This window comes from Ptychodera flava, chromosome 16 (genome assembly GCF_041260155.1).
Source record: "Ptychodera flava strain L36383 chromosome 16, AS_Pfla_20210202, whole genome shotgun sequence".
Lineage (NCBI taxonomy): Eukaryota > Metazoa > Hemichordata > Enteropneusta > Ptychoderidae > Ptychodera > Ptychodera flava.
In genome coordinates, this window is record NC_091943.1 from 21,391,109 (window position 1) to 21,409,348 (window position 18,240).

The window sequence follows — 18,240 nt, forward strand, 5'->3', positions numbered from 1 at the left end:
CACATACAAAGAAAAGTGTTAAGATGTATAATAATTACCTAGTATGGCAGGCAGGTCAAGTACCATGCAGTACTTACCTTGAAGAAGAATGGGCTCAATATCTGATAGGTACGCCAGAATATCTACCTACCTACCTACCTACCTACCTACCTACCTACCTACCTACCTACCTACCTACCTACCTACTCCTTATCCGTCCTCCATACTTTACATTTATGTGGTAGGTTGATGGTTGTTTTTTTCCAGCGCCTGGAGTCCATCAGGAATACTAAGTGGCACTTCACAGTGCTGAAAGAGGCAAGTTTATATTCTTGTTTAAAGATTTCAACGGTCACTACCGAACAAGAGTGGAGCAGAATAGGTAAATGACCGATGTTCATACAGCTCTAGACCGACCCCGTCACTTAGCTTTCTCGGCAACAGTTACTGGCTGGTCATCGCGTTCTCCCCACGATCGACGCAACAGCCAACCACTGACGCGACAATCTGCTGAAGTTTGTTCCTTCAGTGCCGACATACTTGGATCAAGTTTAATTCAGCTCGTTAATATGGCAAAAAAAACCCATCTGGTCAGGCACTTGTTCTGGGAATCCTTTCCCACTCTATTAGGTAGTATGTGTCTCGAAAGTGTAAGACTGAAACTTTTGCTCAAACTTTCCTTAAGCAATCTTTCAACCATTCTCTTTCAAAGTCAAGAATAAAAATCGGAGTCGCCGAGCAAATTTTGGTACTAGAGAAACAAATCACCTTAGATTTACTGATATTTAAAATTCAAAACGGCCGCCATCCCTTTGTTAACTCTATAGAAAAACTAAGCCGATGGAAAGTTTTCTTACACCAAGAGCTTTGAAATGAATCCCCACAAATGCTACATCAGAAAAGATTGCAAAAGTTTAGAGTCCAAATATCTGTCCCAGAGGCGCGATGTTAGTGGAGATCTTACACCCGGGTCTTACACTGTTCTCTTATAAGCTTAATGTTATTCAGACATTATCTAATAGGCAGAAGTTCGATTACAACATGAGGTGTCTTAGGCTCCTGAATGAGAACCCCGCGGTGCAGTCTGGGTAACCGAGACTAGAGTTGTTTGAAACTTGTAGAGCGGGAAAGGAGATCAGAACTCCACAGCTTATACGCCCTAATGACTGAAAAACACAACCTCCATGGTTTTGCACGAATATCGAAAGTTATCGCTATCTGCAAAGACATCGATCGAGAACATAGAAAGCAAGCGTTTCGCTGTAATTATATTTTATAGAATCACCGGCCCGCGATGCAACAACTTTCCTCGAGGATAGGTAATGTATGGTGGAAGTGAAATCCAGGAGCTGGCAAATAAAGTATAACCATGAATTTATTTTTTTGTTTTGTTTTAATCACTTCGAAAAACAACAGTGGAAGTCCGGAACAAGGAGAAGAATTTATATCTTGACGTAAATTTGACAATAATTGAGAGAATACTCCATTGTCTGAGGTCGATACACATGTTTATATTTAGTGATCGAACAACTTATTAAGGACATGCCATGGTTCTCGTCCTGGGTGAACCCCAGTCCTAAAAAGGGTCCTCGCAGCACTCTTTGCAACGGTGACTCGTTGCACATATGTGACTGCTGTTGCTACAAAAGTTCCGTCCAAACCACTCACAGTGTAAATGTACAGTTTTAGCGCTGGAGGCAGAAAAAAAGACTCAGCGTCAATTGTGATAGACTCCAGACAGTTTGCAAATCGTGCAAACTCTCTTCATTCCATATTTCGGTAAAAATATGAGTTTAAAAAATCTTCGTTTGTACTCAGTGTGACGTCACTTCACCTCAAGGAAGACAGAATGATATTGAAGATGCCTAATGGCTTTTGTTCATTTCTTTCGGTTTGAGAATTCAATACGCCAGGGATTTCATGCCATGGTCGATGGTAAGGTGTAGTTCCTCCACCCGAAAACGTAAAATCCGAGAGCAAATCCGATCAGAATCGAGATGGCAAGCCATGCGTTGTAAGTCATGAAGATCAACATGAGTGAGTAAGCCAGGGCCATCTGAGCCACGTGGAGAGTTGTCTGTATGGAGTGATGGACGCTGCACATTGTGATGTTACCCTGTGACCTGTGGGGTGAAGGGTCAAACAAAATAACTTATGTAGAGTTCATTTTTGAGAATCACCTAAATCTGTGTATACAGCATTGTAGAATTTGTATTGCACATGCTGATTTTCTGAGTACAATGAATATTTTGTTTCGTATAAAATATCGTCCAGTGCGACGAACCTCCCTAGTCTAGAGTAATACTATTTCCTTGCCGTAGATGATATTATTATGAATAGTTTGTAAACTCTGGTTTACCATTGGACATAGTCATCATTTGCATTGGCTGCAACTGACGTCATGCTGTCCTGGATGGCTCAATTACAAATCTACCATAGATGAACACAAATGTCGATGACGTTGCAATGAAGTTGCGAAAAGGAGATTTAAAATGACAAACAAACAAACAAACTAACAAAGAGATACAAAAATGTTGTCCGGGTTTTCTGCCTCATTTAATATGATAATGACACTTCATACTTCGACACACTCAAGAGAGACACTTGACGTTCATCACATCATGCGCTGGCAATAAGGTATTTGACTTTTCTTGATATCAATATTGCGCCAAACAGAACCACTTTCTTCCTTTAGTTCAGTAAACAGTATTCCATGCCTCACCCTTCTTTCTTCAGTATCGCCTGCTTTTCTGACGGACTGTCTTCCATCTTGGCAGCGGCTTTGGCTTCAATCTCAAACGCTTTTCTGAGCAAGCAGTGCCGCAGGACTTTCAGTCCTTCGTACGAGAAGGCCATGAGAAATACAGCCAGGCAAGACATTACCAATTCTGCAAAAGACAGAACTTCTTTTACGTTCTCTCCAGATATCGCTGCTTTATCAGGATATTTCCTAGGTAGAGACGTCAAGTGCATTGCAGAAGTACAAAGTATTTATTTCGTAGAATACAAACCTACGGTAGCCATCGCCTAAGATACAGCTTCTCCCGTGTCTTAGTATTGAGCGAGAGGGTGAGAGCAAGGTTCATCTTTTTGTGTTCCTATTGTTAAAGTATGGAGATTCAAACGGTGTCTTACAGATGTGGCTCCAATGATACAATAATTGTGAATTAGAGGTAAAAGAGTTCATCCGTTCATAAAGTAGAAGCGGCGATTCCGAGGAAGAATTTAATTATTCTTCCTGGCTTATTCAAGCTACAACCCGATCACCACACACACAGGTACACACACAAACAAAGACACACAACCAGTTATAAAACAAACTCTTGACGCGACTACGTAATGCCCTTGTCGTGCCGCAAATAGTGATGGTTTCAGTGCATCTCATAAAAGGCTCACAAAAGACATTGGTGTCAATGTTGATCTCGCGTCAATCAGGTGCAGGTTAGTGATTTTGCAAATGCACTAGTACGCTGGTCTTGGACGTAAATGTTCCAATGACCATGTAATTGACACTCTGGTGTTTTCATTAATAAAAATCTCGCAGTTTGTATTCCGCCGGAGTCAGCGAAATTCTCCTTGTAACACTGTGTGTGCATTTCATGCGTGCTGGATTGCTGCAAAGTGACGGCTAACAGCTATCATTAATTAAACTTCGTCATCGGTTACGATACTTACGCCAGACGTTCTCGACTTGCCATCCTTGAAACAAGATGGTTACATCTGTACTGAATTGAAAGTACATGGACATCTGAAACAAAACACAACAATACAGAAAAGTGAACTTTCGCATGGTTGAAGCAGAGAAGAAAATAGTATTCAGTCAGTGGACCATACAGTGAAGATAAGGAAGACAACAGAATACCACCTCATAAATCTTGGCACTTGGGTACTCAACTAGCTGCGTGTCTATTTGTAGGTAGTATGTGCGCAGAAAATTTGCATCGCATTTAATTCAAAGATTATATGGGCCTACATGATAAGATTTTATCGTCAAAACTTTCGTGCTACCTGAAAGGGACCCTCATATTAGCACAGTTTTCTTTGAGATCCTAAAATAATTGGGAATGGCAGATTCGGAGTCTTATTTTAACTGTTTATTCACTCAGTACTTGGAGGAATCGTCTTAATGTTATTTGTTATGATTTTATTTCCTTTTGATGTATTCTATTCTTTATTGTCGACTTAAAGAGTTTTTAGGTCCTTTAATTTATCGTGATGTACAGCATTTGAATGTCCTTGATACATGTTCATATGTCTCGACCTTCAAGAAAATGAAGTTTTCAAAACCTACATGGGGTTATCGAGATTAATGGATGGTGCGCAATACAAAATGAAAAAAAAGCAAAGTTCCTGAATGTATGGCTAGGTTTTCAAGCTCATTGAAAACTAAATAACAAATGCCATGATCATCTTTACTGTTAATTTCGAGACAAGCAATGATTGTATTCAGAAATGCAGAACTATTCATCAGTCTTGAGATACGATTGCACATTTGGATTACAGCTCCACTACAATAAGGCAAAGTAAAAAGATAGGGTTTTTTTCTGGTAAAATGCCTCCGAAAATTAAATAAGGGCGGGTCGAAGGGATAATATTAAAATTTTTGTTGGTTGAGACCCATAAAATACGGTAAAATTTAGACAATTTACTGGAAATATCTTGAAAATGCGAAAAAAGGTCGGAGTTTTTTTTCTAGGAACGGTCGGATTATCGAATACACATCTTTATTTTCTTTGGCCTGATTAATCAGACTCACAATGGGGAGAACAGGGTATGGTCTTACCATAGATCGAAGAGGAACACGGACCTCAAGTTTGCTTATCAAGTAGTGGTTCAGGAAATGGCTCGATTGTACCCTTACGAGCCAAAACGTACTGTCTGCAGTGTTGGTTCTTGCATGGCAGACCGTGTTATAAAAGATTGTCGACACATATAAGTATGAGGAGCATGACAGTATGCATAAATTTCAACAAATCAAAATTGATGCAACAGATTGAGAAGTCCCCTGCGATGATGAGAGACCGCGTGTGTGATGTCAGAATCCTGAAGTGGCCGCATTGCTAGAGGTATATTGTAGAGGGAAATAGTCATTGAATTTGACAGTGGAACTCTTAAACACACGGGTATAAAATCAAAATTAATGTGGGAACAGAAACATATGACGTCACATCGATTAGCTTTGATGAACATCGAGATCTATACCGCGGTGTCATTCCATGAAAATATCTGTGAGCGATACGGCCAGAGTAATTAAAATCTTTGTTTCGCGTCTTCTCAAACATTTTAAAGGTAATATAAGCGGTTTGAACACACACAGATTCAAAAAAATGTTACTCTCAAGTTTTATACATGCTCGATTGTTTCAATGTAATATGAGTGTCCAGTTAAAGAATCACAGCAGAAACTTCTTTTTCACCTCCATGATCTACACGACAACGTGACATGCTGCTTGCAATGCAGTTTTAATAGACTGAAAGATCCGTCGCTCGAGGACGCTCTTTGCGGAGCGTAGAGAGCGCCCTCGAGCAACAAATCTTTCAGTTCAGCGTTTTAAGTACTCTTTATAAAAATTATACGAACACTACGCAGCAGTAAAGTCTTGACGAAATACAACGTTTTTTTTCTTGCATTTCATGAAAACCAAAAAAGTATCTACGCGTAAGGGGATGCAAAACAATGAATCTAATTGACTTTGGTCGAATCTTTTCAAAAGGCTATCTCGATTCGTTTTGGTATAAGTGACCTTGCTTGAGGCCAACTGGCAGGTAAGGTTATCAAGGTCGATGTACAAAAGAAAATAGGAAAAAAGACAGAATCTCTAAATGACACTCGCGGATTTTTCTGGAAATAAAAACCATTGAAAGCCATACTGTATGTTACACAGCATGGCATATCAACAAAAAAATTGCGGGCATCGTGTGTTTGTTCTCTGATTGTCATGGGAGTCTAATACAAGCTAGAACCCAGCCCCCTGGCACAACTTATTGCACGCCATGTTCGACATTTGTTGAAAGAAAACCAAATAGTTCATCGTGACCAATTTGATGCAGACGGACACGTGAAATGTTAAAAACCTATGGCAGTCGTAAAGGCCAGGTAAAATTAATGAATTCGTCACCAGGATCGCCCTTTTATATTTACATTTTTGTAAATTTGTTGAAATGTTTCGCAGAAAATGTCTGCATATAAGCCTGAAACGTTTCAGCGTTTTACGGGGAATACACCCGTTAGGAAAATATACGGGGTTTGTTTCTATGCCGTGACATACACTGGGCGATGCAACATTTTGCGTCATGGGATTATTGGGGAAAGGTACTGGTCCCTTCAAATATTAATAAAGTCGCTTGTTACTTCTGTGCTCTTTTCGAGATATCCGAGGAACGATTCCCCTGTTGGCCCAGGTACATCCACCTAAACTTCATAAACTCCCAGACGATATAGTGTCCGGCGGTCATTGGAGACGACACTATGCTGTGTGAATATATAGGCCTATATTGCGTGCAAATAACCAGAGAATGACCTTTGACATATCGTAAGGTTCTTTATAATTTTTACATTTTGATGTAAGGGTTAGTTTGTAGCTACTGATAACATCGCGTTTGTTTCCTTCCCTGACACGTCACCTTGTGGTGGCGTGCGCATACCAGTATAATTTTTATATTTGTAGTTACACAGAGATAAAGGTATTTAACAGATGGCCTATTCGCAGTACGTGTATTTTAGACTGTAAGTTTAACGGATAAAAAAGTAACACACAGACATATGGTATATATTCCCTGACTTTTGAAGGAATTCAGCGTGTTCCTATGGCAGATAGGTCTGCAATTCAAATGATGACATTCAATAAGCAACTGTTTGAACTTTTAGACTAATTGTGAAATGTGATCGAAAGTGACATGTATTTTATTGTAACCCTGCAAAAACTTGACTGATAGATCTGTATCTACCAGCTTAAAATGAGCAGACCTTGTCGGTTTCAAATAAAACTGACGTAATAATACTGGTGTTATAACTATAGTCAATACAAGTGGTCAAACAAACTTGTACTGTGGATAAGCTATCGTCGACCATGTTAGTTTAATCCCTGATCATATTGCACAAAAGCGATCTCATATGTGAAATTATCTGAGCACTGGCAAGCGTTCTAATAGCACGCCATTGGTTTCCTCCACAGTTTTAGATTGAATAACACAGCTGGTAGAGAATTGGTATTTTAATGAATGCATAATATTTACGGTCACTTCAGATGACGGGAAACCGTAACGCCCAACCTCCTTACACCGTTGTGCAATATATATAATACAGGGAAAATGATAGTCATCTTACCTTGCAGTTTTTGAACCACTAGTTTCCTGTCTATCTCTGGGCTAGGCTTATTTCAGAAGTGAAATAACATTTTTGTTTCAAATGTCAAAGATACTGTGATGAAAGCAGAGCTGTGGCGTGTCCATGGTGGTTGAAATGTACATACGGCTTTTGATCATTACGTGAATGACACCAGCTGCACATCGCTGTCACGTGATACCTCCGTGTGGTGGTGGAGGCGAGGTATGAACAGCGAGCCCCTAGCATAGAAATATTACCCTGACTGTGGCAATAGAATCACTTTGAAGTTAAATTTGTGTTTCAGCATTGCTGTGATGATGCTTCTATTCAGGAAAGTTTTTATAGCCACCTACATGTACGTCAGGTCGATGGGATGAGTCGATGGAATTGTTAATTTTATTTTAACACTCGCGCGATTGCGCTGGTACGCCATTATGTTGATTTATTTCGTCTCTAGAATAGCTTAATTACGGTGTTTGAACGAGAGGGCCGTAGCCAGTTCTGGCTGCCGAATGGAGAGGGCGCTGTATGGCACCACTAGAGTGATGATCTATACAAGCTTTCAGTATAGTTTCGGTAAAACAAAAACAGCGTCGAAGCGATTATCAAAAGAGCGATATTAAGGACCTTTGACATGAACTCACAAATTCCGAGGGATAGCTGTTCACTCCCATCCCAATCCGAACGCCATAAGCCAAAGCCGTGACTAACTATTGTAAGGCTAGACGTAAAGGTTCAAGACGTGTGTTCTTACACCAACATAGCAAGAAAACACCTTTAATTCGGTTGCGAAGATAAGGCACACCAGCTCGCACTATGTGCCATTGCGGCAGCCTCAGATGTACCCATCACCCACTCATTCTTCATTGCCATCTGTGAGTTTTATAGCGTCAGCGTCAGCGTCAGTTTCATATATGAAAAGTCGTCCAGAAAATGATTATTTTTGAGCCAGAGACATATCTAATATTAAAATTGTAGCATTTTGATTTCTATGACTAGTTGGTGGAGACAACAAATATTTTGTGGAATAAAATTGGCAAATTAAAATATCCCATTGATTTTTGCTCTTTCTTATGGACATAATTCAAAAATCAGTAAATCTCATTTTACAAAAATACATCTCACGGTGTTTATATAACTAATCGTGTCTGGGACCATTTCTTCAATATTTCCGTTTCATACTTAAATTTTATAGCGCTCAGTGACAGTGAACAAACTTTTGTCTTACGAGTTCATAAAGTGATTTTTTTGTTATTTATTTTCTTTCTCGTAAAGGTACACATGTCTGAAAACTACAACAATGTGACCAAAAAATCACATGACTTTAAGCAAGGTTTCAATTTTCTGAGCTTGAGCTCTTTGATACAACTCATTTCTCATAACAAATACAGAAGGAATGAATCTTCAAGATTACAGACATGGTATTTATGTATAGACCATTTGCTATGATAATAATAAGATTTATAATATTTTCCAATTTCTTTGATTTGAAATAATATCCTCTGTCACATCTACAAACTTTAACTCAACTGGCATTTGTAACATCTTACTTTAATTACTTTCTCCGTAAAACTCCATATATTTTTTACGACAATACATTCCCAAAATCTATGCTGGTAAGTGTCATATACTTGGCAACGTTTACATAAAGGAGAATCAATTTTCTTCTAGTGAAAAAGCTTAACACAATTTCGTAATCTACGAATAATAAATTTCCAGTGAAAACTGTGAGCTTAGTTTCTTGTGTAACCCTTTTGGCTAATAACCACACTTCCTTTCCTGCAATTGAAAGTTACATTCTCTACTCCAACTTTCCATCGCATTTGGCTTCATCACAAAGTCTTTAATTAATATTCTGTAAACCATTCTTGATGAAATTTTATAGCGCTCAGATACAGTGAACAAACTTTTGTCTTACGAGTTCATAAAGTGATTTTTTTTATTTATTTTCTTACCTTATCAGCATCATTGAGTCTGTTCTAAATTAAAAAAAAACCTGACGAATTGGAGGGATAAGTAACCAACCATTTTCGAGAATGTGAGTTTTCGACTGTAAATACACTCTTCTGTAAAGTAATTTGAATAGTATTAGACATTGTTGGGAAAGTTACTGCTGGTGTTGGCAAATGCTCTCCCGCTACGACTTGACAACATTGCCACCCCACCCCAATAAAGGTTTTCCTATTTGTACTACCAACCTTTGAGGTCTTGGTCTTAGCACAGGTTTTGTAACCACTTCTTCTGTTTCTCCTTTATTGTATCATGTATTTGTCCTCTAAGATAAGTTTTCGTACTATTTTGCGTCTACTGTCTAATACATTCGATTGTCCAATGCGTCAACAGGAAGGGTAAGTTACTAATCTGTGGTCGCTATCACCGCATAAACTTTGACGAAGTCAACAAGGAACAGCAAGTGTATAACAGAACACGCGTGAAGGTATCACAGTGGAATACACAATTTCGCACACGAAGCTAAAGGTAAAAGTATTTTACGCGTTTCTTATATGATCCTTCCTATTATTTTTCTGGTAAGAGACTTGACAGTATGTGATATCAGTCTTCAACTAAACGTTTCAGTTAAACTTTATTCGTTTATGTAACACTTGTATATAAATTTATCCTACTTGTTTGCAGAATGAAATATTTTAAGCAAGGTTTCAGATGATACTTTGTAAGTGATTGAAAATACAGATTATGGTTGCGGCGAAATGAACAAGGAAAGAGTTACTATGCAAACAGACGAGTTTTTCCTTGTTCAATCAGGTAGGTTGGAAGGGAACTCCTTGGTCCAATTACACGGGCAAATGTATACTTCCGTTAGTAGTCTAAAATCACGTGGTTGCATTTAGAAAACTAGACCAGCTATATCATTACGAACACACCCTTACCGAAAACATAGCCTTTAAACTGACTTTAAAAGGCAAGAATTCGCAAAATATGAATCTTAAGATCTTGCAAAAGTTTTCTCGTACAAAGTGAAAACGAAACAAAAAACAAAACAAAAACAAAATTAGGATCAAGCATTTGGATGAGCGTTCCGTGTTTTTTTCTTCAGATCAATTGCAATAGAACACGAGTAGATCGATCTCACCGTGTCATCGAAGAAAATCTTGTGATAACCAATGAAAACTTTCACTGATGATATGATGCGCATGTGATCTATACACATGTTTTAATGACGACTAATGACAAACGTAACTTTTCAGAAAAACTTATAGTTCCATTGGTGTTTTATTTTGCTAGTAAACAAAGCATAACTGTTATTAAGTCTGCACCAGAATCTTGACCCAGCTATTGCATCTATTTTTAGGGTTTTATTCAGGGGTATTAAGAAGGACAGGGACAGGCCATCGAGATGCATTTACTGTGTTCTATTCCTTTGTTCACACTGTGTTTGGTAATTACCGGATGAAAACATCAAAATACGCAAAACTTGGTATGGATATGAAATACAGCGGGTTCTTAAAATTTTGAGCTGTGGGGAATACTAGATGCTGATAAAAAATGCATCATCATGATGATATTGTGCACAATTACAAGGACACTTCGATTGAAATGAAAGATAGACATTTGTATATATACAGACGAGAAGCTGGACAGACAAAAAGACACAGGAGAACACTAATACTCCTACAGAAAATATGACAATGTGTATACATATGCAAAGGGTACATCGACAACAAAGTTTAGGATGTTAGAGTGGGGTCAATCAAACAAGAACGTGAGTTAAGTAAACAAACAAATAAACAAACAAGAAACAACTTGAAGGTCGTTAATGACAGAATACCGATTGGCATACATAATGTTACAATAATTTAAGGTATCATATTTTCGGATTACACAGCTGGGAATTATTTTTACATCAAAAATTGAAGCCACTTTAAGACGGACACACACCGGGACATCGCTTTCATCGATCACAGGTGGAAACCTCCCCTCCTTCTGTAGACGATAATGGCAGACATCTGATTGGCTATCTCGGGAATGCACACTTCACGCAATGGTTGCTCTCTCTGTCTTAGGAGGCTAACACCAATGTTACAGCGTACGAATTTCCGCCTTAGCCGATATGCATTCGTGTTCACTGTAAATTTTTACAAAATCATATATAAAGCTTGAATTATGTTCTTTTGCACTTTACTTCAATTTAGATACACTCTGAGAAATCTTGTATGTTTAATTACTATACCTCTCTTTTTTAGCTTAAGAAAATGTTATAAATTATCATATTTTGGCAACAGTGATAGCCACTCCAAGTGATTCGCCATTTTGAGAGTACAACTCGCTTTGGAATGACCCACCTGCATGTGTGCATATACTAGCTTGTGCATTGACTGCAGTTAGAGTAAGATAGCATGGATATCAATATCATCAGGGATCTAGTATTGTATATGCGAGCATGTACATACGGACTTATTGAGCAGAGTCAAACGAATGTCTAGCGAAAATATTCGGAAAACGGTATGGACTTACACAATAATTATCTATTTTCTTGAATCGGAACGGTGATATTACACTCGATGTTAAAAAATAAAAGCAATAAAAACGGGAAAAGAACATTTTGACAGCTGGACGTGTTCCTGTGCTATCTATAACCAACCGTCAAAACTATAAATATCCCAGCAGTTTTAGTAATTGACTATGACGAAAATTGGTCCTCTACCCAATTGATCTTCTACCCAATTAGGGAGCATTTTTGATTAAACTGACTGTAAGCTTTCTATTTTGGCATGTTATATTTCACTTTATATACCATACAAGTATATTGATGGCGCAAATGCAGAAATCTGATTGGTCGACACGTGAAAAGAACCGTGGTATATTCGCAATATACCACGGTTAGCATAAGCGCAAACTCTCGGCAAGTTCAAAAATCCTTTTTTGACGTTTTATCCCAGAATTTCAATATACTGTTATAATATAATAGCAATAAAGCACACCCAGCGACGGTATACCACTCGACTTTGACCAGTCCACTTTATATATCGCTAGTGCATATATGTCGTTGACTGGTCAAAATCTCGTGGTATACCGTCGCTGGGTGTGCTTTATTGCTTAAATGGTATCCTTTTAATTTTGTCACCCTTCCGGTAGTGATTTCTCTTTATAAGAGCTCTGCAATATATTGGTGAGCCCGTCCGTTGATACTTTGAATGTCACGTGAGAAGCAGTAAATTACACTATGTGAAACAATTTAAGACGATTCACAACTCATTAGAATGACCTAGCATGCCTTAACTTGCCAAGGACTAGGAAGTAACCCTCATTGCATTCAGCATGTTCAGTCAACTTACGGCCTCATCAAAATACTATTTTCAATAGATGAAGCTGTTCAACTCCCTATCGTCCTGTTTTCGCCACCTGTTACAAACATCTGGCTTTTTGCGCAGGCTTAAAATGTCCCACGATGATCGCATCCGAAATTATTACTTCGACTAATAAATTCACAAATTAACAGGTGTCCGAGGCGAGGAAAACGCGACGCTTTTCCAATTGTATACTCTCTGACCCGAATATTTGTATTTGCCCGTCGAAATGGTATTCGAACAGTAGAGAAATTTGTCAGTTGCTGGATAATTGGTTGAATGTTTAGTAGAGTCTAGTGCGCATGGCACGATGTTAAAAGCAAAGAACAAGGGGTTTCAACAAATTAACAGATGCTTCAATACCTGATCGTGCAGTTAAGATTCCCTATCGCTTTTCCTGCGACAATGGGCTGGCCGTGTAAGGGCGTTATAGTTACTCTGGTATTTTGCAGTTTTGCGTTTATGCTCGTGACCATAATTTTTTTATCCGTCGTAAAGAATGTGGGCAAGTATACAAGTACAAGAAGTGTTTCTACATGCATGTAATTGCTAACTGCACGACATTGTTAAAATCTTATAGAGCATGTTTTTAATGATCAGTAAATCTACCCTGTTGTTTTCGTCATCTCAACCGATATGGTACAAGATGTGATATCAATAATCTACAATACTATAACCAAGTCAAATATGCTAATAGTTGTAAAAAACATGTACATGGTCACACAGGCCAATTCTAGCACCGTTTTTAATATATTCTAAATCAATCGACTGATAAATTCCTCTCACTAAATGTGAAAATATTAAAATGTCAGACATATTCCAATTGCTGTGACTGCATCCCTTCAGGCGTACCGTTCGCGATGTTCGCTATTTTTCTCTGACAGACTGTCTTCGGCTTTCCTTGTTAGTTGAGGTGCCCATAAAACTAAATCCACAAAAGCTGGACAAAGATCGATGCGACAGTCAACAGGCTGTTGAACTCGGTGCGAGCACTGTTACAGCAGACCAAATAATTGCCGTAGCGACGTGGCAAATTGAAACATTCCTGAATGCCACCAATGGTATGTACAAATTGGCTTTTGAATTACAATTTTGCATTCATTCAGTGCCGATTCAGTAAATTAACGACGAATAATTGTTACTGTATTAATGCCGTTCCTTTTCCTGGCGTGGTCAGTTAGGGTTAAATTCCTGGCTATCCATCATTCATTATTTAGATTTGAATGTACGAAATTGACAAGTCAAAGTGATCACCCATCTCAACGATCCTTATCTTGTATACAAGAATGTAGATCCTATAGTCTTTGTTACTGCCTATAACATGTTTGCCTGTGACAATGACGTTATGAACAATTTTGTTTGCCTGTTTAGTAAAGTTTTGTATCGACCGCTAAGCAAATTTGTACTCACAACACCACCAAAACACTCATCTCAGAGTGCCAGGGCGTGTGCCAAATTTAATACATAAAGATATAAAACAAATGAGATGAAATACCTGCATTGTAGCCGACGAGTGCATGTTCGCATGGTCCATTCTGGAACGATAATATTGGCGTTCCTGCGGTATCCCTGTCGTTTGGCTGCTCTATCACGTCAACTCAGTATATACTCTAGTTTTTCGGAAGACCGTCTGTACATTACAAAAACTTAATTTGCAAACTCGAGACTTTACGGTCTCCAAACAAGTTAGTCTGTGCGGTATGCGTATTGCTGAGTTTTGCCACGGCGTCGGGTGCTCGATCATTGACGTACCAGCATCTGATCATGACGTGCCTCGGCGATTTGAACGGATGGGAATTCCGTATTTGCTATTGACAATATAAATACGCAGAGCAAACATCACGTGCGTTTTTTGAGCGGCCATACCAATTAATTTTACAGTTTCCAGAACGATACTGTTCACTACTGTCACGGTAACTGTACTAACCGTGTCATCGCCTACTATGCTACAGTGTGTGGCGGTCAATTCCATTGTACGAGAAGAGAAAGGTCGTCATTTCGATGAATTTTATCCAAATCACTTCAACAAGAGTAAGAACAACGGCGGCAGCGGCGACGACGACGACAACATCAACAACAAAACAGCAGCAGCAGCAGCAACAACATCGTCATCATCATCATCGCAACGACAACAATGATCAATCAGTCTGAATTTATCATTTTATTCACTGTCGTGTATGAAAGATGCTTTGTCTTCATTATTAAATTGCAGAGTCCGACAAAAAAAAACAAACACACACAGAAAAACAAACAAACTAAACAAAAAACCCACCCCTCAAAAAACCGAAAAAAAACTTCAATATAGGGCATATTGATTCCTCCCTAATCTCTAAAGTAAAATTAAATGACAAACAAATGGTTCGGTTTCCCTCACTTATCTCAATGAAAGTTCATAAAAGCAGATAAAAAATTGAAGTTTAAGAAAGTGAAAGATTTTTTTTTGACACGACTTCCGCAGAAATGAAGCTGCTGATCTATTGATTCACAAGTTTGATCGCCGTGTTGGGCTCAAAACGTCCATGTCGAAACAAATAGCTCTGCCAGCCGATGGGGGCGCTTTCGATCAACTAGATTTTATCACGTTTCAAGTCTTGCAAGACTTGAAGGATGCGTACTAGTATTGAACACATTTATATGATAGGATTTTTTTGACATTTTTCTTTCTCTTATTTCTAGTGTGATGACTATTTTTTTCAGACAAGTTGCTTTGTCATGTTGTTCGTTTGCTCGACACATTCAGTAATGTAAATTCGTTTTATTTGCCATTTTGCTGGAATACATTTTTAAAAACAGCGTCAATGACACTGTAGCTCCCATCCTGGACTATTTAGTGTTTGTTCTCTGGTCAGATATTTGAACATGTGTGAAAGGGATAAGTGCATGAAGTGAAAATACTTAAATGTAATGTACTGGAGACAGTGAAATATGTTTAATGTATTTATTCAGAATATAAAATGGAAAAAATACAGAATTAGAAATATCGTATACTGTGATACAACCATTAACTAAACAAGTCATTGACAATGACAGTCCCCACTTGTAATAGGAGTATTAGTCTTGATGGGGCAGGGAAATGTGGTCATTAAGAAGTATCACTGGAGTGTATATGTTGAGATCTATGGGCAAATAGGTCTATGTCGTTGTTCCCAATTTGAAACACATGAGAGTGATGACATTGACCCCAAGTGTGCCTTGGCCCATGGAGAGTGATAAAGATATAACAAACAGCTGAATGTAATGATAAAATAGTTAAGTATAGGCCTACAGACACTGAGGGTGAATATGTTACAGCAATTTGATTAGTTTCTTTTCATTTTCTACTTCTGTGATAATTTTTAAGACAATCAAACTGCAAGGCAGTTTTAATATTTAATTGACATAATTTAATTTAATATTTAATATTTAATTATTTATATAATTTAAGGATGATAAATACCTTTTAGACACTTTCAGATTTTTATTTTTTTCTCAATTGAACACGTCTCAAACCCCAATAAAGTATACATTTTCTGAAAGCCCTGATATAGAGCTATCCGACCAAGCACAGTGCATGGTCATTATTTGCATAAGAGTCACGTGACAAGCGTTTTGCTGAACCTTTCAAAAACGGTTTTCCGGCCTTATGCGAACACGCTGCAAGATTTCCGGTTGGAATTTCTTCATTGACAAGCCTTGACAATATCCTTCAAAACCGTGTCTGCGATTTTTTCTCGGAGGCTCCATTCAAATTATATGGCGTGATAATTAAAATTCCTTGAAAAGCACCTTCTTCAAATACCTTTAAGAGCGCATTAAAAAATAACAAAGGCATATAAAGGAAATCCCAGACACGATTTTGAGTTCATTATGTTTCCAAAGAACGGTGTGAATTTCAAGCAGCTAGTGTTTGTGAGCGCGAATTGACGAGGTGCCAAAGAAGGGTACTTCATTCACACATTGAATTCGAGAAAAACGCAAAAAACATGTTTTGATACTTCTACTCTACGGCATTTGATAATTAGACGTGCACGAGCCTCAACACGGGCATAATTGTTACCAAGTGATGATGTCGGCCGGGAATGACAGTTGTTCAGAGAAAAAGTCCCAGGAAAATAAATAAATCGCGGAAAACTACCAATTTTTGGAGCCTTGCGTGTCGACACATCGCCACAGCGAATGGCTTCAGTGGGAAAAACAATGACGTCAGCAGTCATTACTGATAGCGGGCGTGTCCTAAATTCATATGCAGATAAGCTTGTTTGCGTTCCCCAGATAACACTCCCTCATACGCTAAATAGACATTGCAGAACCGTAGACTTGATAGCGTACTATCGCACTAATTGCAAAGTTAATTCTAGGACGCGCCATTGCGCAATAAAATCTCGAATGGCCCTCATTTCTACGTTTGACGCGCCACTAAGGGCGCAACATTATATGAATGGGTCGATCACGCAGAGTTCACGTAGTTCATACATTCGCGTAGCTCCCCGAAGGTCATTACCTCAGTCATAGTGTGACATGTAAAACGATTCAGTTACCTATCAACCTTTGCAATTAATACCCACTACAGTATATATGGTGGAAGCTGGGTAGAAAGGACTGATGTAGGGGCAACGGTGTTTTGGAGCCGTACGCATGTGGCATGGCCGATGAATATAAAACAACGGCACTGGCCGCTGCGTAAAGGTGGAAAGCTAGTCGACACTCGGATTCTTAACGCCGGTATAGTTGATGAACCCAGGATGATCGGGCAGTCCCTTAAATTGAAGCGTTTGCAACGTCTACCGTCCATACAAACGAAACGTTGAACACTGCAAGGAAAATATCCATGATCGTTTTGAAGAGCAACACATTTTAGGTCGGACACATCTCGTTTTCCAGAGTAGCCAGGTCTTTGCATAGAACAACACCGCTGTGTAAAACCCATTGGCCAGAACCAATGATCGTAAATTTGATAATACATACGAGTTATGTTTAAAAGTTGATGTATCGATCACTTTATTTAGGTCGTACGGGTTACAGTCTCGTGCTATATCAGTGTATGAGTAGCCTAATTGTCGATGCGTGCAAATCGAGGGCCACTCTCGGAGAAATCCTACCGGTGCGCTAAGCTTTGATCTGATGATCATGATCGTTTCCACAGTCAAAATCACAGTCCTTAGCAATTTGTACAGTTGTTCAAGTCCGACATCATCACATAAGTCACGTAAACAATTGAATCAAACCAAACGGTTTGCTGTTGCCATTATTGGGCCTGTTGCGTACGTACAAGGAAAAACTTTGCAGTAGGCTTGGTTGGTTACGGGGGCCCGATCTCCAGTATTCTCCTTTTCTTGACTTGATAGACTATTGTATTTTCTGCAGAAAATTCAAGGTTTTTACATGTGTGATGATGATGGCCCCCGATTTTCTAAAATGGCCCCCTTGGGACAGGAGTTGGGGCTAACAGTGGCCCGTTGTTTTTAAATCCTAGAATGAACACTGTGTAATTGTTTATCTAACATTGCGAAAAAGACGTCAACCAACGTAAAGCGGCGTGTGCAGGCTCCGACCAACCCTAAGCAAAGAGTGATAAAACGTCGCACTGCTAAGAAATCGTCGTTGACACGATGTCTTGACCACACTAAGAAAAATGACTTGCTCTCTGGTG

At 38.8% G+C, this 18,240-nt stretch overlaps 1 protein-coding gene across 2 annotated transcripts; it reads right to left on the reverse strand.

Annotated features, from left to right (window-relative positions):
* Positions 1-1,336: 1,336 nt before the first annotated feature.
* On the reverse strand, positions 1,337-14,432 carry LOC139114282 (high affinity copper uptake protein 1-like). 2 transcript variants are annotated; one of them, XM_070675885.1, is made up of 4 exons: positions 14,107-14,432; positions 3,655-3,727; positions 2,702-2,867; positions 1,337-2,102 (listed from the first exon to the last, which is right to left on the reverse strand). In XM_070675885.1, exons 1-4 carry the CDS (start codon positions 14,143-14,145, stop codon positions 1,898-1,900), a joined length of 483 nt encoding a protein of 160 aa, XP_070531986.1. In that variant the 5' UTR covers positions 14,146-14,432; the 3' UTR covers positions 1,337-1,897. The 2 variants fall into 2 exon arrangements, with proteins under 2 accessions (XP_070531986.1, XP_070531987.1); XM_070675886.1 differs by lacking the exon at positions 14,107-14,432 and adding an exon at positions 7,306-7,479.
* Positions 14,433-18,240: the final 3,808 nt, after the last annotated feature.